Genomic DNA, 23,689 nt, shown 5'->3' with positions numbered 1-23,689 from the left:
CTCTGGATCATTTCAGCTTTGCGTTCAAATACGAGTCACCTAATTTTAACGCGTTTAATTAATTTGTATTTAGCATCAACGCATTTTAAAAAAATTAACTATTGGATTAATCTAATGGGTTTCAATAACTCCACATCATTATAATTGTATGGCGTTTGAATGGGGAAAAGCATAAAAGAATTCCAAAATAATGAGATTTAATATTTCAAGTTTCTTGTTTGACTAACTTAGAATTCTTGTATAAAATAAAAAAAGTGTTTTTTTTTTCCGTTTGGATGGTAACATGTTGACTTTTATGAATGCTTCTGGGACTTAGCATCGAATCAATACCCTCAAACCATCCATCCTTCCATACCTGAATATAAGATTCTATCGCATATTGGCATCGAATGAGTTTAAATCACACCTTGAATTGAAGTTTCTTGTTTTATTTGTTTTTAGTAAGAGATCACAACGAAAACCAAGTCATTTTTCCAGGGAAAACAAACAAACAAAAAGGCATCAAGTCAAGTTCCTATATGTTGTAAAAACTTGCACGACTAATCTTACTCCAATATCTTTGAATCAAAAGCTTTAAAGGAAAAAGAAAATGAAAGGAAGATATTAAAGTCATGAGTGTCTAGTTGACCACACGTGCAAGCAAACGAATCAACGGTTAAATTGAAATCTGAAGACTGCAGGACGACAGCTTTAATATGTGGAGGAAGAAGTGGATGGTTGGTTGGCATCTGATTGGTATCTGACGGGGATGATCCTAAAGTAACTACAACTACAAGCCACTCATGGCAAAATGTCAAATCCTTCAAAGTGAGGACCGACCTAAGGTAAGATCCGTACATTTGCTTGACTAAGTGACCAGGCCTAAAACTTATAATCTTTTTTTTTTATTTTTTCCCCTTAATTTAATGCAGATGATTAAAAGTTGTATTCAAACGAACCTATAGGTGGGTTTGGATTTAGGAAAAAGTCAAATTTGAGTGCATCCATTTGTTTCTTGCTTCAAGAAACAACCCTTTTTTTATAAATATCTTATAAGTGTGGTTACATTTTAGTCATAAGTGTCGTTGAATGGCTAGCTTTTATTTTTTTTATTTTTTGGCAAGATATGAACTTGTAATCATATGACCAAGAAATGCAATTGTGACTGACAATTTTGTAAGGTTGTTATTAGTGAGTTAGTCGAGATTATCTCTAGCTTGATTGTGGATTGTATTGATTTATTTTTAATAATAAAATTCATTCTCTCCGTATATGAGTTTTGTCATTGTCAATGATAGAAAGTTCTACTTATTTCAGTAATATTTTTAAGCATGAGCATACTTTTTTTATCATAATTCATAATTCATCTTTTTATCATATCACAAAATGTTGGTCGATTTACAATTTTAGTGAAAAGTTGCGATAACGAAACCCCAACCATCCCTAGTGTAGATGGGCTTTGCGTATATGTTGTGTAATTAATCACGCCGAAGAGCCAGTTGGTTAGTAGCATGTGGCACTGACAGCTGGTACTACAGACTAATAATAATTTGACATTTGACATAGCAGTTTCAAAGGAGGGAGAAATTTTTCTTTACTGACAGACGTTAGCTCCTTTTAGTGCTGTTAGTTTACTTATCCAAATTCCCTCTCTCTTTTTTTATTTTGTTTTTAATCTTCTCACAAAGAAACCCTAGGTTGCCGTTAATTTTAATCTTTTTTCATTAACTTTTTCAAGCGCAAATAAGTTGAAGATCGTATGTTCTTCTACATAGTGCAAGTGGATCAAAAAAACCGAATGACAAATCTTTATGAGAACAGCATGGTTGTCAATTTCTATACAAATAGAAACGACAAAAAGTCAATTTCTAAGGTCTAACATGATATGAGGTTAGCATGGCCCCTCCTCTTTAGGTCTTCAGTTCCATACAAATTTGACGGACATTCATTCAGTTTCTGCCACACAAAACGATTAAATTGTTTGTCAGATGAGGAAACCTGCAGGGAATGCTAAGAAAAACGAACTTGTGGGTCTGAAAAACAGAAGTTGGAATTAACGTGGAGATAACGCCGGCGTAACGTCTGCCAGTAAATAAAAGTTTCTCTTCCCTTTAAAACTGCTACGACAAGTGTCAATTTATCATTAGTCCGTAGTATCAGCTGTCAATGCCACATGGTACTACTGTACTATATAATTTCTCCTGAGCTCTTTCACCTCCAGGGTCCACCTTTGTGGAAATAGATTCGAAAACCCCGCGCTTAAATATTTGTGTGTGAACCCCCGCTCTCAATCTATTGTACCAAAAAAATAAATCACGCATGAAAAAAAAAAACCTCTCAAAAGAAATTTTCCTTGTGTGTATGTTATTTTTTAAAAAACAAAAATCTTGTACAAAAAAGACAACCGAATAAAATGAAAAACAAAAGTAGAAAAGGACGACTCTACAAAAGGGTTGAACCTAACCATGCCGTATTAACTTGACCGAATAAAAGTTTTTTTTTTTTACTTTTTTTTTTATTCATCATCATTTTCATACTATTTTTCATTAATCACAAACCCAATATAGTATGACCTTGATTTTCACAGTCCCTCATCTTAATGAATAACTATTTATTATGCAAAAGACTCATTAGTATAGTGATTTAGAGTAATTATTCTCCCAAGTAAGGTGATAGACTCGAGTCTTAGTATTCGTGTAGTGTACTTGAGTTTAGTATATTATTACACATCTCAATAAGAAAGGTCCTAAAAAAAAGTTATCCATTATCAAGACACATTATTAAGGGCTTCTGCGTCATTTTACTAGTTGGTCCATCTTTATTCATATACCCCAATAGTGTGTGCATAATTTTTGATAAGTGTTTAATTGAAAGGAATGATCGGAGATATTTGTTTGTTCGATATAGACCGTTTAGTTAGGTTTAAGATTTAATTTGATTGATTCATACATTATTTAATTTATTTCTCTTAATCATATCAGCTACAAGCAAACAACTAGCGAACAAGCCACTTGTAATACTAGGTCAAAAGATCTGAGTCCAAAAGGGTTTCTCATGGATCAGCAATGCTTGTTCTACAAGTTTCCACTCTAGCCTTGACGTGGCCCATTAGAGTAGTGCCAAGCCAACTAGAGGGCTACCTTGGCTTCCTTATGGTCCATACACGTGTATGTAACGTACACGTATGCTTTGAGCATAAATGAAGATTATGACACACTACAAGAGTTATGAAGCTTCAGTATTTTTTTTTTTGGTTGAAATTTGTCTTGAATAATTGTGCAATGTATTATATCTGCCAAATTATAGTATTGTTAACATTTATACGTCGATGTGACATATTCTAATTGGAAAACAGATGTAAGTGTAATAAATAAGCATCGAGATGCAGCTACACTACAAGAGAGTTTAAGGTAACGTTTATTAATTTGAAATCGGAATGAGAAGGAACTAGAGTAAGAAATAGTCGGATTAAGAAAAGTGTAACCTATTGACAAACACCTTGATTGATCCACCTTTTACGAAGATGTTAATGGGAACCTAATCGGGATTAGGGTCCAATCCACATTTATTGTCTTAGCAAGATGTTTATGGCAACCTCCTTTAATGTCATGAGATTAAGGTCAAATCAACATTTCTTTTCTCACTTCAGATTTTGGAAGGTCTTTAGTTTTCCACAGAGAAGATAAGGCCATCCCTCATTTAGTCTCAAAATGGATAAGTTGCCAGTTTTCCTGACAGGTGGAAGTTACTTTGTAATTCCACTTCTCAGATTGTACAAAGATTCTTTCTTGAGACATTGAATCTGTGGCAAAAACCAGCAAAAGGGAAGGGACAAGTCTCCTCCATTCACCCTTTTGATGCTATCCATTTACCTTCAACTTATTCGAAGCATGCCAGCAAAAGGGAAGGGACAAGTCTCCTCCATTCACCCTTGCTATCCATTTACATTGAACTTATTCGAAGTACGCATTTTTACTCACCACTTGAATTGGCGGTTAGCATTATTATCACGTTAATTGTCGCTAGATAAAAAACAAACACACGACATGGAACACGACATGGACACACAGGAAAGGAAAACAAACAACAAATACAAATCAGTGCGGAAACCAAATCTAATTAGCAATTATCAAATAGTCATAACAACATATTCATATGGTTTTAAAATGTGGCCCTCTAAATGAGTTAATTTCAATGATACTATTTAAATTTTGACTTCAACATGTCCCATAAAAATGGAGCCGGCCAATATTGACCAGTTTTTTTTTTTTTTCTGACAGATGGAAATTACATTCTAATTGAACTGCATTAAATTGTACAAAGATTCTTCCTTCCCTGCTGCTGAGTACACTGAATCTGGCCTAAACCATCAAAAAAGAAGGGGCAAATTTCCATTCACCCCTTTTTTTAATCCTAACCTCCTCCCAAACTCTCTTCTTTCACCACCTAAACCGAAAATGTTAGCCCAAAGAATCCCAAGTATTTACAGAAATGCACCCCTACTCGATTTCTCCACCGAAATGAATGCACTCCCCTTCTACTTTCACTTTTCCGCACCGCCAAACCCCAAACCCGACCGGCCGAGTCGGTTACTGTACCCGTACGGGTCGGTCGGGTTGCAAAAGTTCTGAGTCATAACGTTCGAGTTCTGGAAGAACCCCGAGTTATCAACCCGCTGAGTTCTGAACCCGCTCTGCACCTCCTCGTCCACCGTCTTCGCGAGCCTCTCCGGCGGCGATTCCACGTGGCAGAGCGGCGGGATCGAAGGGACATACATGTCATTGTTGCTATAGTTCACATTCATTTGCCCTTGGCTTTGTTGGGGCTGGTTATTGGGACATAGTTCAGGCACCACGTTGAGCCCGGCAAGACTCGCCCAGTCGAAATTTCCAGAACCCATCTGAAACCCGAGCTTGCTGTCCTCCTGCTGCTGCTGCAGCGTTTTGAGCGAGTTTATGCGCGGCAGAGTGAAGCAGCGGTCGTCAATATCCGGGAGCCACTCGAGCACGTCGTCAAGCTGAGACGAGCAGGAAGACGACGAGCCGTTGCTGTGCTCTTTGCTCGAAACGCTCGTCGTCATGGGTTTCTGCGCAGCTGAGCTCGAGCTCTTCTTGTAAATACGACACAAAACCCATTCATCCAACTGCAACAACAAAAAAACCCAAAGATTAAATCATTATCACACAATCAATTTTAAAAAACAAAAAAAACAGGGGAGAATATAAATTCGATAAAATTAAGTACCTTGGAGCTGCCATTTTTGCGTGAAGGTTCGATTAGACGATACTCATGCATAATCCAATTGGTCTTGGTGCCTTTGGGGGCTTTGCCGACATAGAAAACCAGAGCTTTTTTTATTCCAACTTTTCGACCTTCAGTGGTGATGATCTTATCAGTGCCGGTGGCTTTCCAGTACCCAGACCCGGCTACCCTGTTGGGTCGTGACCCATTTGGGTATTTCCGGTCCCTCGGACTAAAGAAGTACCATTCTTTTTCACCAAATATTGCTTTGCCTGCAAAACCCAAGTGAAAAATTGTTCAATATAGTTCAAATTGAGCCATATCAGGAAATGGGTAGGGATAAAATAGTCAAATAAGAAATGGTTTTTGGCTCTTACTTGGTAAAACCCATGGATCGAACTTGTAGAGATCAATTTCAGCTATAATTTGCAGACTGAATTGGTACCCAGCAACCTTGCGGCACAGATACTGAACCAGAAGCTCTTCGTCTGTGGGATAGAATCGAAACCCCGGTGGCAAGCTTAGCTGAGAAAGTGGGTCGGTTTCTGGCACACCCATTTTTTCTGATAAAAATTTCAGAGCTTGAAATGTGAATTCAGAAAATTTCAGAGGAGAAGATGAAACAGAGAGAGAGAAAGAAAGAGAGGGATTTTGAAATAATTTTCCAAATATTATTATTTCTTTTTTTTTTTTTCAGTTTCCGAGATATGGCGGTTATTTAAATAGAGCAGAGCAGGAGGGGGATAAGTACGGTCGTTTTGTCGTGCTGTGGGCTGGCTAGGGCCCACTTGAGTTATGCACCGTTTAAAACCTGCCACGCTATGTTTTTAAAGTTCGACGTTATCGTGCGGCCGACCTTATCCGATAGCGAGTACGGTTGCTAGGCTTTGGTGCATGAACCGTCACGAATATTACAGTGGTGACTCACCCCATTACGGGACGCGTGTCGATCGTTCGCAAAAGCGTCCAGAAGCTTTTCTTGGCGCAAAAAGGGGGGCCTCGATCTTTTTGAGGCTTTGCGAGGCGTTTTTCACGCGTGGTTTAACCCACGTCGGCACACAAGGCATGGGACACGTGCCAACACGTGGACAGGTGAGAGGGGAGTTAGGCTGGAATTTTGTCAAAAGATGGGAGGCTTGAAAGGGAAAGAAAAGGAACAAAAAGTGGTGCGAAGGTGGCACGTTGGCAATGAGAGTTTGTATAAAAATACTTCTTTATTCTCGTTTCATCATCTCTCCATTTATTTTCTCATATTATCTATGAGACGATAAGAAATACAGAAAAAATAAAGTAATAATCTTTTCATTGTCTTTCTGTTTAACTTCTCATGTTATCTATGAGACGATAAGAGATACATATAAATAGAGAGCAATAAAACGGAAATAAAAAAGTGTCTCTCGAGTTCATGAGAGTGTGCACTCCTCTTATTTTTTGTCTCAAATTTTTAATTAGTGATCAATTATTTTATTGGTGTTTTTTAGGATGTGCGTGTGTGTAGGTGAGAAATTAGGGTTTCTTTCACTCATCAACTACTATGGGCTAAGCCTACAAGCATGCTGATTTGATTTTAATACATGCGTTTTTGGAGTTTTTAAATTTTGTATTATTTGGGATTATAAAAAATGATGAGGTGGGTGGGTTGGTCAAGGTTTAAGAGGCAGAACCGGAGTGTTCTTGATTGATTTGGGTTTTTCTAGCATTTTGCAAACGTGGCCAAAAAGGACCAATTTTGGTAGGTCAAATGGGCACGTAGAAGGGTTTTGAGGTTTATTTTATGACATGTGGTTTCTGTGAGGATCAAGTTTTGACAAGTAGAAGCGGTCCAAGGTTTTTTTTTTGTTTGGTGGGGGTGTCAATTGGGTGTTAAATTAGATTTGAAGTTTTGGGGACTTCGGTTTGTGCCACGTGAGGATTGCATGGTGCTAGATGGCGGCAGGTGACTGGTTTTCTGTGGCATTTGGACGGCTTCGCCTTTGAAAAAGGCAGAATACTTGTCATGGGAAACAGAGATTCGGGGTACCTACTTTTGAGTTTTTGCTTCAAGACTTGAACTTCAACTTTGAACTCTGAATCACGGAATAAATAATTGTTTGTTTCAGTACTGTGCTGTTGTTCGGATATGTTGAAAGAAAAAAGAGCTTTGATGAATTTCCAAGCTTTTTCTATGTGCACTTTCTGGTTTTGTCACTTTTACTTCTTTTTTTCAAGAAAATAATATTTTATTAAAATATCATGTAATGGATAATTAGAATAGTCAATCTACAATCCAAACGTAACAATTAGAAACAAAAGCAAAATCTTAATTAAAAGATTTGCAATTTGAATACAATAATATGGTATAAAAAGAGTAATTACATAAACAAATACACAATAATAAGCGACGACTGTCACACACTGTTAATTTGTATACTTTGAAGTAGTTGATATAAAGACATAAGTGAAACATCAAAATTACTTAAATGGGCTTAAAATTCAAATGATTAAAAACAATTATTATCTTGCGTTTGAAGTGCGTTCAAATTTGATTGAGCCCACCAATACAATAGGTCTCCTCAATATTTTTCTTTATTTTGACCTTTGTGATTAATTAATCTAATCACGATAGTTATGGTTTGACTAGTGCATCAATTATTGGCTGCATTACTTGGTGCACCTAAATGGTGGGTTCATTGCCACATTCATTTGAGACAACCATATACACACGCAAATCTATATTTTATGTTTTATTCCCGACGGCATTTAGAATGTTGTCGTAAAAAGTTTCGCTTATTAAACCTAGAGTTTCACATGTTACTTAACATTCAAAGTTCAAACCCAGACTTTTACCAACCCAGCGACCAGACCGGTGAGCCCATTTCGGCGTTCAACATGGTACCAGTAAATGTTGGACTTTTTAACCAATCTAGTCAATTTTTATAGCTGTGCATGTGCACTATGCATCCTTCAAAACCAACACAGCCAAGCCAATATATATATTGACCTCCTAATTCAACTCTTATCAACATGTTTAAAAAATTCAAAAAAAACTTTATGATGCGTGATTAGGGAAAAAAAAAAAAACCATTCACACGTGCGGAACAAATGGATATTTTAATTTAAAGTGTAATATTCTTTAGGTGGGCGCCGCATCTGTGGTTCGACTTTCAACTTGACTGTTGATGGGAATGACGATTGCATCATTGCTTAACTGTAAAGTCTCATGATGTGAGTTAATATTTTCAACGTGGCAATTATCCTCACGTTTTCTTTTTCGTAAATATGCTTCACTTCATTTTGTTGCTAACATAGATACCGAAAGAATATCCCATTTTTTCACCAAAAAATTAAAATAAAATAATATCCCATTTTTCCATTTGGCATTAGCACTTGCATTTGCCTTATTTATTTTTCATTTTTTCATGGTATAGGGAATATCGAAAGAATTATGAGCACGACTGGGATTTGTCTTATCTAGTCTCATCAATCTCAACCAAATTAGTTTTGTCTTAAGTAGACATATCACCGATAATATTCTAATTGCTCAAGAGCTTATGCATAAATTCAAAATTTCGAAAGACAAAAAAAGTTTCATAGCTTGGAAAGTCAATATGTCAAAAGCTTATGATAGGCTTAATCGGGACTTCATTAAGCAGGTATTTGGTAAGGTGGGGTTACCTCACATGCTTCGTCAATTGGTAATGAGCTGTGTCAAGTTTGTCCACTATCATATTTGTATTGATGGGGTGCTCATTGAAACTTTTGTGTCAGAGAATGCTATAAGGCAAGGGGATCCTATTTCACCCTACTTGTTTGTACTGTGTATTGAGAAATTATCCCACATTATATTTGATAATGTTCACAGGGGTGTACGGAAGCCTGTAAAATCTTCTAGTCTGGGCCAGTTGTTTCCCATCTCTTTTTCGCGACCTTGCGCTTTTTGTTGAAGCTAGACCCCAACAAGCCAAGATCATGAAAGATTGTTTGGAGGTTTTTTGCCAAGCATATGGACAAGCTGTTAACTTTGATAAATCTGTTATTTTCTGTTCTTCGAATACCTGCAAGCAGTGGCGGATCCAGAAATTTTTTTAGCAGAGGTGCAAAATTGATTAAGTATGGAAAATGGTTTTTTGGAATAATCATTTTCTCAAGATAATTTTTGGCGGCTTTTATTCCTTACACATCAAATAAGAAAACTTGATTTTATGGGATTTTAGTATGAAGTATATATTGAATTAATGAGCCATCATTTTTAGCCTAAATCGTATTTTGCACTAAAACTGATTTTTTATATTTTGATTTGGTAGGAATTTGATTTTCTAGTATTTTTATTTGAATCCAAATGGGGGGTACTTCCTTATTTACATTGTAAACTTAAGTAAATGGAGTAATATAAAAATAAATTAAAGTAAAAGGACAAAGACATTTACTTAAATGTTGAAAATGAAAATAAGGTAATCTGTACACCAGTTGAGCAAAGGGGCAGTTCAAAGCGCTTACAATGATTTTTTCGGCGAAGGGAGGTGCAGATGCACCTCCTTGCGCCTGAATGGATCCGCCCCTGCCTGCAAGGAGACTGCTTAGGAAATCAGTAATATTTGTGGTTCTCCTTTGACTGATTATCTGGGCATGCCTCTGTTACACTCTGGGCCTAATAAAGCTACTTTTAATGTGCTTCTTGACAAATTACACAGAAGACTTGCTGGATGGATAGGGAAGCTTCTTTCTCTAACTGGGCGAGCCACTCTTATTAAGGCGGTTACTGCTTCTATCCCAATTTATACTATGAAAATGACTAAATTGTCTGCAAGTATTTGTGAGGAGCTTGATAAGCTTAATCGTAACTTCTTTTGGGGAGGCAGTGAAAAGAAAAACAAAATCCATTTATGCCAATGGAATTTGGCTTGTAGACCCAAGAGCAAAGGTGGTTTAGGTCTTAAGTGAACAACTCATATGAATTAGAGCTTGTTGGCCAAGATTGGGTGAAGGCTTCATAATAAAGACAACGGATTGTAGGCTAAAATTTATGAGGCTAAGTATCTACAAGGTAAGGACATCCCAGATCCCTCACTTATTTCAAGGCCTGAATATTCTTCTACATGGAGAGGTATCCTCCATGGTGTTGATCTATTAGTGAAGGGTATGGGGTGGAGAATTGGCAATAGAGTTCAAGTGAAGTTTTAGCAAGATAAATGGTTGAATGATGAGCCTCTGCTTAAGCACCATGGTAATGCTTCTATCTCTAATTTGAATTGTGATATATCTCACTTCTTCAAGGGAGGTTGGTGGGATATTGACAAACTTAGAATGGTGCTTGCTGAAGAGGTTACGAAGCAAATTATTAGTATTCCTGTTGATTTTTTTGGCACTACTCCAGACGCTCAAATATGGAATCCTACTGCTAATGAGGTTTTCTCAGCGAAGTCTGCTTGTAGTCTATTTTTTAAGGGTCATGCTAGGGAGACCAACTTTAGATACCAACTTGTGTACCAACTCTCTAATAGAGGTGGAGCCCACCAATACAATGGGTCCCACACTCTATTAGAGAGTTGGTACACAAGTTGGTATCTAAAGTTGGTCTCCCTAGCATTTTCCATTTTTTAAACCATCTGAGTGGTATGATAGTCCTTGGAAGTTCTTATGGGATATCAATATTCCTCCCAAGTTGCAAATTTTTTTCGGGAGTGTATTCCAAGGTAAAATTCTTTCTAATGAGCAACGGGCCAAAAGACAACTAACTGTTGATCTTTCATGTAGTTTGTGTGGTTGGCCTATTGAACCTGTCTTGCATATCTTACGTGACTGTGAGAAGGCTAAAAGTGTTTGGAGCTTATTTCTTTCAAACAATCTGAGTTTGAAATTTTTTCAATTGGATTTTCAGCCTTGGTTGAGGGTTAATTTGTTAACTAAGTCTCACATTGGCAATTTGGAATTTCGTGGAACATCGCTTTGCTTTTACATGTTAGTATATCTAGAAATTGCGCAATAAGAGAGTGTTTGGCGAAGAAGAGGATTTGGCTTTTGATATCAGATAAATTATTTTTACTGCTACTCAGTAATGAGTGAAGGCTAGTTCTGGTGTTTCATACGCCAATTAATACAACTCAAAATTTTCTTGTTTGGGATCCTTATGATATTGGTCAGTTCAAGCTTAATGTTGATGGATCGTGCATATGCGCATGTAGAGTCATTGGTGTTGGGGGAGTAATCCATGTAGATAGAGGGAATTGGATTGGTGGTTTTGTGGCCAATTTGGGGCGTGGTGACATCCTAGTAGCTGAAATATGGGGGTTATTCTTTGGTTTGAAACTTGCTATCTAAAGGGGCATCTCAAATTTGCGTATTGAAATGGACTATGCAATTGCAGTCCTACTTCTCCAAAAATCTTCTCTCTTTGTTCTACATCCGATGACATCTTTGTTGTCTAGTTGCTACACTCTTATGCGATAAGTGGGTAATTGTGTGATTAACCACATCTACTGGGAGAAAAACAGGGTGGCTGACTATTTAGGAAGGGGAGCTATAATTTTTATATGAGGTCTGTTGTGCTTGATGAGATTCCTAGCTGGGTTGAGGCTACCTTTGATGATGATTTGTTAAGAGTTCCTAGAACTTGTGATGTCTCTGTCATTTAGTTTTTGTGTGTTTAGGGGTTAATCCCCCCATTTCACAAAAAAAAATAAAAAGAAAAAAAAAGAATTATGAGCACCATCAACAATTGTTTTTCATTTTTTGAATTTTTAATAGAGTCCTGTTTGGGATGCTTTTTTTTTTTGGCCAAAAACCTGCTTCGCTTTAAAGTTAAGTAGTTTAAGGTGTTCGGCAAAAATAAAATATATATCCTGATTATTTTAAAAGCAGTGGCCTTTTGACTAAAGCTTTTAAAGTAGGCGGGTTGCTTTTCAAAGCTGCTTTTAAAAGAAGCAGAGATGAGCATTTAATGGATTTTTTAATTCCCAAAATACCATTAATTTTTAAAAATAACACCACCTCCACCTCCACCTCCACATCCAACTCCACCACCTCCACCACCACCACATCCTCCTTCGCGAACACCACCAACAAGACCCCACCACTGCGACCATCACCTCCTCCTCAACCTTCACCACCACCACATGATTAGAGCATAACACTTTCAACATTATGTTTATTTTAATAATTATTCACAATTACAACAGTTTTATATTAAAATTTGTCAAACGGTTTTTCATTCACATTGAGGGAGCAGTTGTATATCTTGATGCCGTCACTTTTCTGGTGTCTACTTGATTAATATATCTACTGTTTTGTCTGTTATAGTCGCGCACGTGCGAAGAAAAATAATGTCGATATGGTGTTGCAAGTTCACTAAAATTATAAAATGTCTAATGAATTTAGAATGTTTAACGTAGAAACAGGACAAAAAAAAAAAGCATTTTAGAAAGAGTGTGTAACTGTTTCCCAAATACCATAGACACAATATATTATCATATATGCCATCTCAGATTACTCCACCAATTGTCTACCTGCTTCCTACCTAACTTGTTAATCAAAACTCTCACAAACTTTATGCCTCCCATATATTGTCTGTATTTAGAACACAAACCAAACTGGGAAATCAACTTGGGAAGCAACATGTCTATATACAAAATAAGAACTGCATCTGCATCTATACTAATCATATGGGCATCCTCTGACTTTCCATAAACCAAACATTTTCCTGTGTGTTTTTTACCTTCACCATGACGGGTCGAATGTTTTTCTTGAAGATATTCTCTAAGGTCTTGGGAAAGAGAAGAGGAATTAATTAAGAAATTCAAGTCATGCGAGAGGGATGAGGTATAACAGATGAGCCAGACGAGGCCCTTTTTGATGTGTTTTGCTTCAAATTCTGTTCTGGTTTCTATGTTCACAGCTAAAGCACTCTCTTATTTTCTGTCACTAAACAATCCCACAACAACTCTACTTCTTAAAAAACTTATTTACAATGTGAGTGGGATAATATTAATTTTTTAAAGTTGAGAGTTTAGAGTCCACTTAGTGAGTTGCTTATTATAACCCCATTTTCATAGCGGACATAGGTGCTTGTGGTTTTTCCATTCACACATTGAAGAGCTCATCACTTTTCTGGTTGACTACTCAATTAATATCTAATGTTTTCTCTATTATAGTCGAATCACGCATGAGAAGAAGAGATGTCGATATGGTGTTACGAATTTACTAAAATTATAAAATATCTAATGAATTTAGAATGGAGAGATGATCATGAGTATAAAAAATACTAGACACAATATATTACTTATATATGTCATCTCAGATTACTCCACCAAATGTCTACATGTTCACTATCTTGCTAATCAAAACTCCCATAAATTTTATGTCTCTCAGATATTGTCTGTATTTAGAACACAAGCCAAACTGGAAAATTAACTTGGGAAGCAAAATACCTAATCCAAAAAAAGAACTGCATCCGCGTCTATACTAATCATATAGGCCTCCTATGACTTTCCCATAAACTAAGCATACTTTTTCTTTGTGACTCCTATGACTTGCTAATCAAAGTCTCATGATGTGACTTAATATTTTGAACGTGCCAATTATCCACGTTTTCTTTTTCGTAAATATGCTTTACTTCATTTTGTTGCTAACATAGATACCGAAAGAATATCCCATTTTTTAACCAAAATATTAAAATAAAATAATTTCCCATTTTCCCATCTGGCATTAGCACTTGCATTTGCCTTATTTATTTTTCATTTTTTCATGGTATAGGGAATATCGAAAGAATTATGACCACGACTGTGATATGTTTTATCTAGTCTCATTAGTCTCAACCAAGTTAGTTTTGTCCTAGGTAGACATATCATCGATAATATTCTAATTGCTCAAGAGCTTATGTATAAATTCAACATTTCTAAAGACAAAAAGGGTTTCATTGCTTGGGAAGTCAATTTGTCAAAAGCTTATGATAGGCTCAATTGGGACTTCATTGAGCAAGTATTTGGTAAGGTGGGGTTACCTCACATGCTTCGTCAATAGGTAATTAGTTGTGTCAAGTCTGTCCACTATCAGCTTTGTATTAATAGGGAGCTCACTGAGACTTTTGTGTCAAGAATGGTATAAGGCAAGGGGATCCTATCTCAACCTATTTATTTGTACTGTGTATTGAGAAATTATCCCACATTATATTTGATATTGTTAACAGGGGTGTATGGAAGCCTGTGAAATCTTCTCAATCTAGGCCAGTTGTTTCCCATCTCTTTTTCGCTGACGACCTTGTGCGTTTTGTTGAAGTTAGCCCCCAACAAGCCAAGATCATGAAAGTTTGTTTGGAGGTTTTTTCCCAAGCATCGGGACAAGCTGTTAACTTTGATAAATCTGCTATTTTCTGCTCTCCTAATACCTGCAAGGAGACTACTCAGGAAATAAGTAATATTTGTGGTTCCCCTTTGACTGGTAATCTAGGAAAATATCTGGGCATGCCTTTGTTACACTCTAGGCCTAATAAAGCTACTTTTAATGGGCTTCTTGACAAAGTACACAGAAGACTTGCTGGATGGAAAAGGAAACTTCTTTCTCTAGCTGGGCAAGCCACTCTTATTAAAGCGGTTATTGCTTCTATCCCAACTTATACTATGCAAAAGATTAAATTCCTTGCAAGCGTTTGTGAGGAGCTTGATAAGCTTAATCGTAACTTCTTATGGGGAGGCAGTGAAAAGAAAAACAAAATCCATTTACGCCAATGGAATTTGGCCTGTAGACCCAAGAGCAAAGGTGGTTTAGGTCTTAAGCGAACAACCCATATGAATTAGAGCTTGTTGGTTAAGATTGGGTGGAGACTTCATAATAAAGACAACGTATTGTGGGCTAAAATTTATGAGGCTAAGTATCTGCAAGGTAAGGACATCCTGGATCCCTTACTTATTTCAAGGCTTGACTCTTCTTCTACACTGAGAGGTATCCTCCATGGTGCTGATTTGTTAGTGAAGGGTATGGGGTGGAGAATTGGCAATGGAGATCAAGTGAAGTTTTGGCAAGATAAATGGTTGAATGATGAGCCTCTGCTTAAGCACCATGGTAATGCTTCTGTCTCTGATTTGAATTGTCATGACTTTTTTAAGGGAGGTTGGTGGGATATTGACAAACTTAGAATGGTGCTTGCTGAAGAGGTTATGCAGCAAATGTGCATCTGGAGTCATTGGTGTTGAGGGAGTAATCCGTGATGATAGAGGGAGTTGGATTGGTGGTTTTGTGGCCAATCAGGAGAGTGGTGACATCCTAGTAGCTGAAATATGAGGGTTATTCTTTGGTTTAAAACTTGCTATCCAATGGGGCATCTCAAATTTGCTTATTGAAATGGACTCTGCGATTGCAGTCCTATTTCTCCAAAAATCTTCTCTCTTTGTTCTACATCCGATGACATCTTTGTTGTCCAGTTGCTACGCTCTTATACGACAAGTGGGTAATTGTGTGATTAACCACATCTACTGGGAGAAAAATAAGGTGGCTGACTGTTTAGGAAGGGGAGCTATAATTTTTATTTGAGGTTTATTGTGCTTGATGAGATTCCTAGCTAGGTTGAGGCTACCTTTGAAGGAATTATGAGCACCATCAACAACTGTTTTTCAATTTTCAATTTTTAATGGAGTCCCGTTTGGGATGCTTTTTTTGGTCAAAAACCTGCTTCACTTTAAAGTTAAGCAATTTAAGAAGTTTGGCAAAATAAAATATCCTGTTTATTTTAAAAGCAGTGGCCTTTTGACAGAAGTTTTTAAGTAGTAGGCAGGTTGGTTTTCAAAATTGCTTTCAAAAGAAGCAGAGATAAGCTTTTTATGGATTTTTCAATTCCCAAAATACCATCATTAATTTTTAAAAATGACACCACCTCCACCTCCACATCCAACTCCACCACCGCCACATTCTCCTTCGCGACCACCACCAACAAGATGCTGCCATCGCGACCACTACCTTCTCCTCAACCTCCACCACCAACACCACGACCACTACCACAACCACCACATCCACCACCACCTTTTTCACCACCACCTCCATCTTGTTCACCATCACCACATGATTAGCGTATAATACTTTCAACATTATATCTATTTTACTAATTATTCACAGTTACAACAGTTTTATATTAAAATTTCCAAATAGTTTTGATACTGTCTTTTGTACTAACAACACTTTAAAAATATTATTTACTAAACATAAAATTACTTTATTTTACAACTAATTATTTTTAAAACACAACAAAAGCAAGTTTTTTTTTTTAAAAAGTAACAACAATCCTAAACTTCCCCTCAATTTTGGAATCTCATCCTGTAAATGAGTTCTTAAGAAGACCTTTACTTTTTACTTGTTAATAATTTACAATGTGGGATAATATCCGTAGACGAAACACCATTGGTTTAAAGTTGAGCTTTGGGAGCTGCTTATTATGACCCCCTTTTCATTGTGGATATAATAGGGGCTTGTGGTTTTTCATTCACATTGAGGGAGCAGTTGTATATCTTGATGCCGTCACTTTTCTGGTGTCTACTTGATTAATATATCTACTGTTTTGTCTGTTATAGTCGCTCACGTGCGAAGAAAAAAATTTCGATATAGAATTACAAGTTCACTAAAATTATAAAATGTCTAATGAATTTAGAATGTTTAACGTAGAAACAGGACAAAAAAAAAGCATTTTAGAAAGAGTGTGTAACTGTTTCCAAAATACCATAGACACAATATATTATCATATATGCCATCTCAGATTACTCCACCAATTGTCTACCTGCTCCCTACCTACCTTGTTAATCACAACTCTCACAAACTTTATGCCTCCCATATATTTTCTGTATTTAGAACACAAACCAAACTGGGAAATCAACTTGGGAAGCAACATGTCTATATCCAAAATAAGAACTGCATCTGCATCTATACTAATCATATGGGCATCCTCTGACTTTCCATAAACCAAACATTTTCCTGTGTGGATTTTACCTTCACCTTGACGGGTTGAATGGCTTTCTTGAAGAGATTCTGTAAGGTAATGGCAAAGAGAAGAGAAATTAATTAAGACAGTCAAGTCATGCGAGAGGGATGAGATATAACAGATGAGCCAGACGAGGCCCTTTTTGATGTGTTTTGCTTCAAATTCTATTCTGGTTTCTATGTTCACAGCTAAAGCACTCTCTTATTTTCTGTCACTAAACAATCCCACAACAACTATACTTCTTAAAAAACTTATTTACAATGTGAGTGGGATAATATTAATTTTTTAAAGTTGAGAGTTCAGAGTCCACTTAGTGAGTTGCTTATTATAACCCCATTTTCATAGTGGACATAGGTGCTTGTGGTTTTTCCATTCACACGTTGAAGAGCTCATCACTTTTCTGGTTGACTACTCGATTAATATTTAATGTTTTCTCTATTTTTGTCGAAGCACGCGCGCGGGAAGAAGAGATGTCGATATGGTGTTGCGAGTTCACTAAAATTATAAAATGTCTAATGAATTTAGAATGGAGAGATGATGATCGTTATAAAAATACTAGACACAATATATTACTTATATATGCCGTCTCAGATTACTCCACCAAATGTCTACATGTTCACTACCTTGCTAATCAAAACTTATGCCTCTCAGATATTGTCTGTAATTAGAACACAAGTCAGACTGGAAAATTAACTTGGGAAGCAAAATATCTAATCCGAAAAAAGAACTGCATCTGCATCTAAACAAATCATATAGGAATCCTATGACTTTCCCATAAACTAAGCATACTTTTTCTTTGTGACTCCAATCCTCATGAGAGCCAAATACCCAATTAGCCTATAGCCCACAAGCATTGTGGCCAAAGCAACTGCACCACTTATTTGGCCATCAAGCCCAACATGTTTTATATTTGGGAATTCTCTAACCAAGCAAACCCCACTATCACATGGGTAAGTGTCAGATTTACTGTACAGAGATCCCAGCAAGAGCTTGTATGAGTAGTTGCTGATGGAGATGTATTTGATCCAACCAATGAAAGCAGGGACATGTTGAACATAGTAACCTCCAGCTAGAAGAAATGACAGCATGAGGACTGATGCAAGAACAGTGGCCTTTTTTTGGTCCATTACCAGAGCCCCAAGAGCAAGCCCCATGCCTTGAGCTACTAACACACTGAGTAGCAGAACAAGCAAGGTGTGGAAGAAGTGTCCTGCTGTTGGTTTCAGCCCTGCCATCCAATATGTTATGGTCACAAATACGGCTGGAAGGACAAGCTCCATGGGAAGATCAGCAACAATTCTTGATATGAAGTAGGAGGAGAGTCTGTATGTTCCTGAAGATCTCTCCTTTTCAAGCATCTTGCGCTCTTGGGGGAAGGTGAAGATTGCTTGGAACAGAGGGAAAAAACCCCAGAATCCAGACATAAAGAAGAGAAGCCCAGTCTGCATACATAACAACAAAAAAGATTCTCAAGTTGTTAAAAATGGGTTATGTTAGAGAAGCTATGATGTCTTTGCAAATTGTTATCCAGAAAAAAAATGCTTTTGCATACTGAAACTTAGGCATTTCATGAAGTGATACATTATGCCATGCTTGTTGGCATAATTTTCAAAGTTACTGATATATCTATAATTTGAACTTGCTAGAAGAGATCAAGTACATTTTATATGGGTTTAACTTGTAGCCTATAACTTCAACTATTGTGCCAAACCCAGAAACAAACATACCCTCTGAACAGTACCAATCATAGTGAAACACTTTTTTTTTATACCCCATTAACACACCAGATCATATATGTGACAAGTGAAGTATCAATCAGCAATTGGTCATAATTGATATTAGCACTAATTAGAATAGAATTTTGGTGGAATATGTCCCATGAAAATGCATATTGAAATTCCCCAAGTAACCCAAAAAGGAAGAAAATATGCATATTGCAAATACTAGAAAAAGGGGGAGGAAGGAAGTGTGTTTTTACCTGATCCTGCAAGTGGGAAACATCTGACTGCCACCATAGTAGCCCAGAAAGAAGAGCCACCGCCACAACCTGACCAATCTTGAGACCGGAGAAGGACTCATGCCTTCTCTCTTTCAATCCTCTCCTAAGCAACACAGAGAATTGCTGCCACCAAGTTGTGGGCCATTTCCCGAAGCTCTTGTTTTCTGATCCATCTTGAAAATGGCTGGAGTTGGTTTCTTGAATCTCAGCTTTCAGATTATCTAAACGGTTGTGCTTGTAGGCCAAGGCCAGGCTCTGCTTCACCTTGCTCTTGTTTTCATGCGATCCATCAGGCGCCAGACCTACATATATAAAATGTAACAAAATATTTACTCAGACAGACAATTTCACAAACATCTAATATACACTTGTAGACAAACAACTGGCAATGAAATCCTATATCAAACATGGCATTAAGAATAATAAAAAAATGAATTGAATAAGAAGAACAAATTCCCCAGGCATTTGAATAAGAAGAACATGGCATTAAGAATAATAAAAACTTGCAATAAAAAACTGATGATAATGAATACATTTTCTCATGAATTTGAATAAGAGAAATTCCCCAGGCATATCTGACAATGTTGCAAACATTTCCAAGCCCCAAGCATAAGAATAAATTCTCACTGATCCTAATTGGATTTCCTAGAAATTTATTACAACCCAATTTGGAAGTTCGAACAGTAATTAACTATGCACCACAGTCAAGGTAGTCATTGAACGAAGAGATGGACCTAAGTTACATGCAATTACTGAACCCACGACCCATCAAACCAAAAAACCATGCATGCAGAATTTCAAACTAAAATATATGCATTTATAATGATTTTGAAAACTGAAATCAAGAATTAAGCTAGTAATTATTAAAAAACAAGAACAACATACCATTGGCAAGGTCCAACAGAAAATCCGCAGGATTCATAGCTACCAATGGGACATAGCCAATGCCCGAAAAATAGTCCATGACCTCCGATACTTTTCCGAAATACAAACAATTCCCTTCCGATAACAACATCACCTTATGAAACATGTAGAAAAGCCTACTTGAAGGTTGATGGATTGTCATCACAATAGTTCTTCCTCCACTAGCCAAATCCCACAATGCCGAAACAATCCGCTGCGCCGTGGTCGAATCGAGCCCGGATGTGGGCTCATCCAAGAAGAGCAAGCTAGGGTTTACGAGTAATTCTTGGCCTATGCTAACCCTTCTTCTCTCCCCACCTGAAACACCCCTCAAGAACTCATCCCCAACAACACTGTTCTTGCACTTGGTTAACTCCAGTTGTATAATCACAGCCTCGGCTTGCATGGTCTTCTCGGCTTTGGATAGGGTGTTGGGCAAGCGAAGAAGGGCCGTGTAGACTAGGGTTTCGGTGACCGTCAAATGGGGGTAGAGAAAGTCGTCTTGGGTTACAAAGCCGATGTTTCTTTTCATTGCGTTTGAGAATAGTTTATTGTTGTAGGTTATGGCTCCGCCCAGTCGACCGCCTAGCCGGCCTCCAAGTGCCGTTAGGAGAGTCGTTTTGCCGCTCCCGGAGGGGCCTAGCATGGCGAGGATCTCCCCGGGTTGAACAAGGCCCGAGACACCGTTTAAGATCACTCTCTCTTCGTTCTTGATACTCTTCTTGGGTTTGATCTTGTAAACCACGTCCTCAAACTGCGTAAATGTGATTAATCAGTAAAAATAAAATAAAAACAAATCAAGACCAATGTGTGAAAGTGTGATCAGAGTTTTTCAAGAAAGCAATAGAAAGAGGATCTTGATGAGTACCTTCAATGTGACGGGTCGAATGGCTTTCTTGAAGATAGCTGGGGCTTCAACAGTGTCGGATGTTGTATTAGTTTGACTTTGAATCTCTAAATCCACCATTTCTTGCTCCATGCTTGTGTGATCTTGAGATATCAAAGAGCTCTCTCTCTCTGTAGAGCTAAAACCCTCACTCACAATCAAAACCACTCTCCCTTTTGTTTGGATATTGAAAGAGAAGATCAGATGTAGTAGCTCATCTTTCTCTCTCTCTCTCTCTGGAACTATTAAATTCTGGGCAAGCAATAAAAGTATTGGGAAGGAGAAGCGAAATTAATTAGAGAGAGTCAAGTCATGCGAGAGAGATGAGATATAACAGATGAGCTAGACGCGGCCTTTTTGATGGGTTTCGCTTCAAAGTCCGGTACGCTCTTCTGTTCTGTTACACTTCCAAGCAAGCACATGTTTATATATATATATAGAGACACACACATATCACTTGATTGAACAATCCCACTACAACTCTACTTCTTAAATGCTTTTCCCCAAAACATACGGTCGATAATTTACTAACGAGGACTGTACACTAATGCCAAATTTAACCAAAATGTGTGACAGATTAATTACCCTTTTTCTTATTATGTGTAAATATTCTTCCTCCATGGCGATTAAGTGGCTAAGCACAAAGATTATACAGGGACATCTGTTGAAACCAAAAGGCTAGCTAGGCTAAAAGAATGGTGCATAATTTATGTAGCTGGTTCCATGGGGGGTATGATTGTAGTCATTTTCTTCATTTGCTTGGTTGCATCAACAAGTGGATCATTTGCTATTGTTGTTCTCTGAGTATGTAACCATTTCCCCACTCAAATTAATGCATCAAAAGAGTACTTTCACTATTGAACTTTTATCAAACTTTCTAGTCAGATTATTCACTTTTCTTTTTTAAAGTGAGAGATTTTGGTATATACTTAACAAAAGCACACTTTTTCAATCTGTATAGTAATTAACTTGAACCCATTAATATAAAGCTAAGTTGTTGTCTAGCTTATTAATTAGAATTAATCAATGAGACTCAATGATATTACAGTAGTACGGTCACGTGGCATATTTTGTACACGTGTTATAATATAAGTGAATATTTATTGATAGTATTACCCAAAAGGAGAGAAAATAAACTCTGTCACTCCACCTATATTATAACATGTGTGTGTATAAGATGTACAACATGAACATATACTATTGTAATATCCTATAATTTTTTATATAAATAGATGACAATTAATGGTCTTTGGGGCAGGATATTCATTTGCTTTCTTACGTTGCCCTCGTCACAGTTTCATATTTTTATTTAAAAGCTCGGGCTCATACCTCCGACTACGCAAAATTGGCCCAACGGTCTGAAATTGTTCAAACTTGATGCATTCTGGGCGGGTGTTTAATTCTAAAGTTATCCTAGCTTGGCTAAAGAATTGTAGCCCATCCAGAACATCAGTCTCTTTTTCTCTCCCTTCGTGTCATATTTATTTGAGTAAATTGCTGACATACCCTTTGAATTTGGAACCCCATTGAACTTAACCCCGTGAATTAAAAAATCAGTTAATTTAGCACTTAAACTTATCAAAATAACTAATTTAACCATTGTCGTTAAGGCTTTGGAATTTCATCCAAATTTTCGTCAATAATAAGGGTAAATTTGTAATTTTAACTAAATTTAAAGTCAAATACATAAAATCATGGTCTAAAATATCAATGGTATCGGAAATATCGGTAGTTCAAAAACACGGAATTTTCGATGGAAATATCGAGATATTATCGATATTGATAAAAATTGAATAAAAACTACGGAAATTGTAAGAAAAACTTGAAAATTTTTATTGAAACTTTGGAGGATGTTTATTTAGTCAATTATCTATTAGTTTATCACAAAAAAATGGGAAAGAAATGCATTGCATGATGAGTTTAACTTATTTAAGTTAATTATATAAAGAGCTGTTAAAGTGTAGAAAATATGAGTAATTAATGAAAGAAGATTAAACACACCATCATCATTTATATATAATGATTTACTACAATAATTATACATGAGTGACTTAGTACCATATAAAGTTCCAATTTGCGTATTATCACAAAAATATAAGCAACAAGGTGATTAAGGCGTTGGAAGAGTGAAATGGCAGGGATTCGAATCCCTTTTGTGTGTGTGCTTTGAAGGACTGAAAATTGAAGAAAAAGAAAAAGCATTTGACAAATTATGAAGAAGAATAAAAGGTAGATCTTTATTGCTGGGGAAGATGTTGCTGGGGCTGGTTGTAGGAGTTTCGTGGGGTGCATTGGAGTTGGGTGGTGGGTGTGTGTCTTGGGAATCGAGGCTTTGAGGTGTGGGTGAGATTTGATGGCGGTGTCTTATTTTTTGATTTTTTAAAAGTTCTTATTTATTTATAAATTCAATTCAATTGTCATATTAGTTTTTTATTAAAAACTTTTTAACACCAAATTAACAAAAGTAAATTTAGGTTTTAGTCACAAAAAAACTTTCATTTATGGAAAAAGTCAAAACTTTTTAAAAAAAAAACAGAAAAACCTCTCAAATTTTAAATTAAAGACATGTAAATGTAAAGGATTCCTTAGGAAATCCAAAAATAAATAAGGTCAATTTGTCCATTTTGGCTTATTTTAAAAAATTTCTCTCTCCTTTGGCCATTTGGGTTTAGCTCGAGTGAGTTAGGCCATCCCCAATAGGCCATGGGGCAAGGCAAAAAAAGTTTCGTGCATTTCCAATGTTGGA

The 23,689-nt window shown here is 36.8% G+C and overlaps 2 protein-coding genes across 2 annotated transcripts; both read right to left on the bottom strand.

Moving 5' to 3' along the window:
• Positions 4,161–5,930, bottom strand: LOC18780743 (NAC domain-containing protein 72). Its single transcript, XM_020562584.1, has 3 exons — positions 5,598–5,930; positions 5,224–5,492; positions 4,161–5,122 (listed from the first exon to the last, which is right to left on the bottom strand). Exons 1-3 carry the CDS (start codon positions 5,776–5,778, stop codon positions 4,523–4,525), a joined length of 1,050 nt encoding a protein of 349 aa, XP_020418173.1. The 5' UTR covers positions 5,779–5,930; the 3' UTR covers positions 4,161–4,522.
• On the bottom strand, positions 17,811–21,207 carry LOC18781232 (ABC transporter G family member 9). Its single transcript, XM_007213950.2, has 4 exons — positions 20,926–21,207; positions 20,040–20,811; positions 19,134–19,456; positions 17,811–18,597 (listed from the first exon to the last, which is right to left on the bottom strand). The coding sequence occupies exons 1-4, from the start codon at positions 21,034–21,036 to the stop codon at positions 17,935–17,937; spliced, it is 1,869 nt and encodes a 622-aa protein (XP_007214012.1). The 5' UTR covers positions 21,037–21,207; the 3' UTR covers positions 17,811–17,934.

The sequence above is a fragment of the Prunus persica genome, chromosome G4, assembly GCF_000346465.2.
Source record: "Prunus persica cultivar Lovell chromosome G4, Prunus_persica_NCBIv2, whole genome shotgun sequence".
In the NCBI taxonomy this organism is placed as follows: Eukaryota; Viridiplantae; Streptophyta; class Magnoliopsida; order Rosales; family Rosaceae; genus Prunus; species Prunus persica.
This window is presented reverse-complemented; position numbering and strand designations above follow the sequence as displayed.

What these genes read in the sequence shown, in the direction of transcription:
- LOC18780743 (XM_020562584.1), bottom strand. Translation starts at nt 5,778, where the DNA reads ATGGGTGTGCCAGAAACCGACCCACTTTCTCAGCTAAGCTTGCCACCG. An exon ending in CGATCCATGGGTTTTACCAA is followed by an intron (nt 5,493 to 5,597) that starts GTAAGAGCCAAA and finishes TGGGTTTTGCAG; the next exon opens with GCAAAGCAATATTTGGTGAA. An exon ending in GCAAAAATGGCAGCTCCAAG is followed by an intron (nt 5,123 to 5,223) that starts GTACTTAATTTT and finishes TTGTTGTTGCAG; the next exon opens with TTGGATGAATGGGTTTTGTG.
- LOC18781232 (XM_007213950.2), bottom strand. Translation starts at nt 21,036, where the DNA reads ATGGAGCAAGAAATGGTGGATTTAGAGATTCAAAGTCAAACTAATACA. An exon ending in TTCGACCCGTCACATTGAAG is followed by an intron (nt 20,812 to 20,925) that starts GTACTCATCAAG and finishes ACATTTACGCAG; the next exon opens with TTTGAGGACGTGGTTTACAA. An exon ending in TCTGTTGGACCTTGCCAATG is followed by an intron (nt 19,457 to 20,039) that starts GTATGTTGTTCT and finishes TTATATATGTAG; the next exon opens with GTCTGGCGCCTGATGGATCG.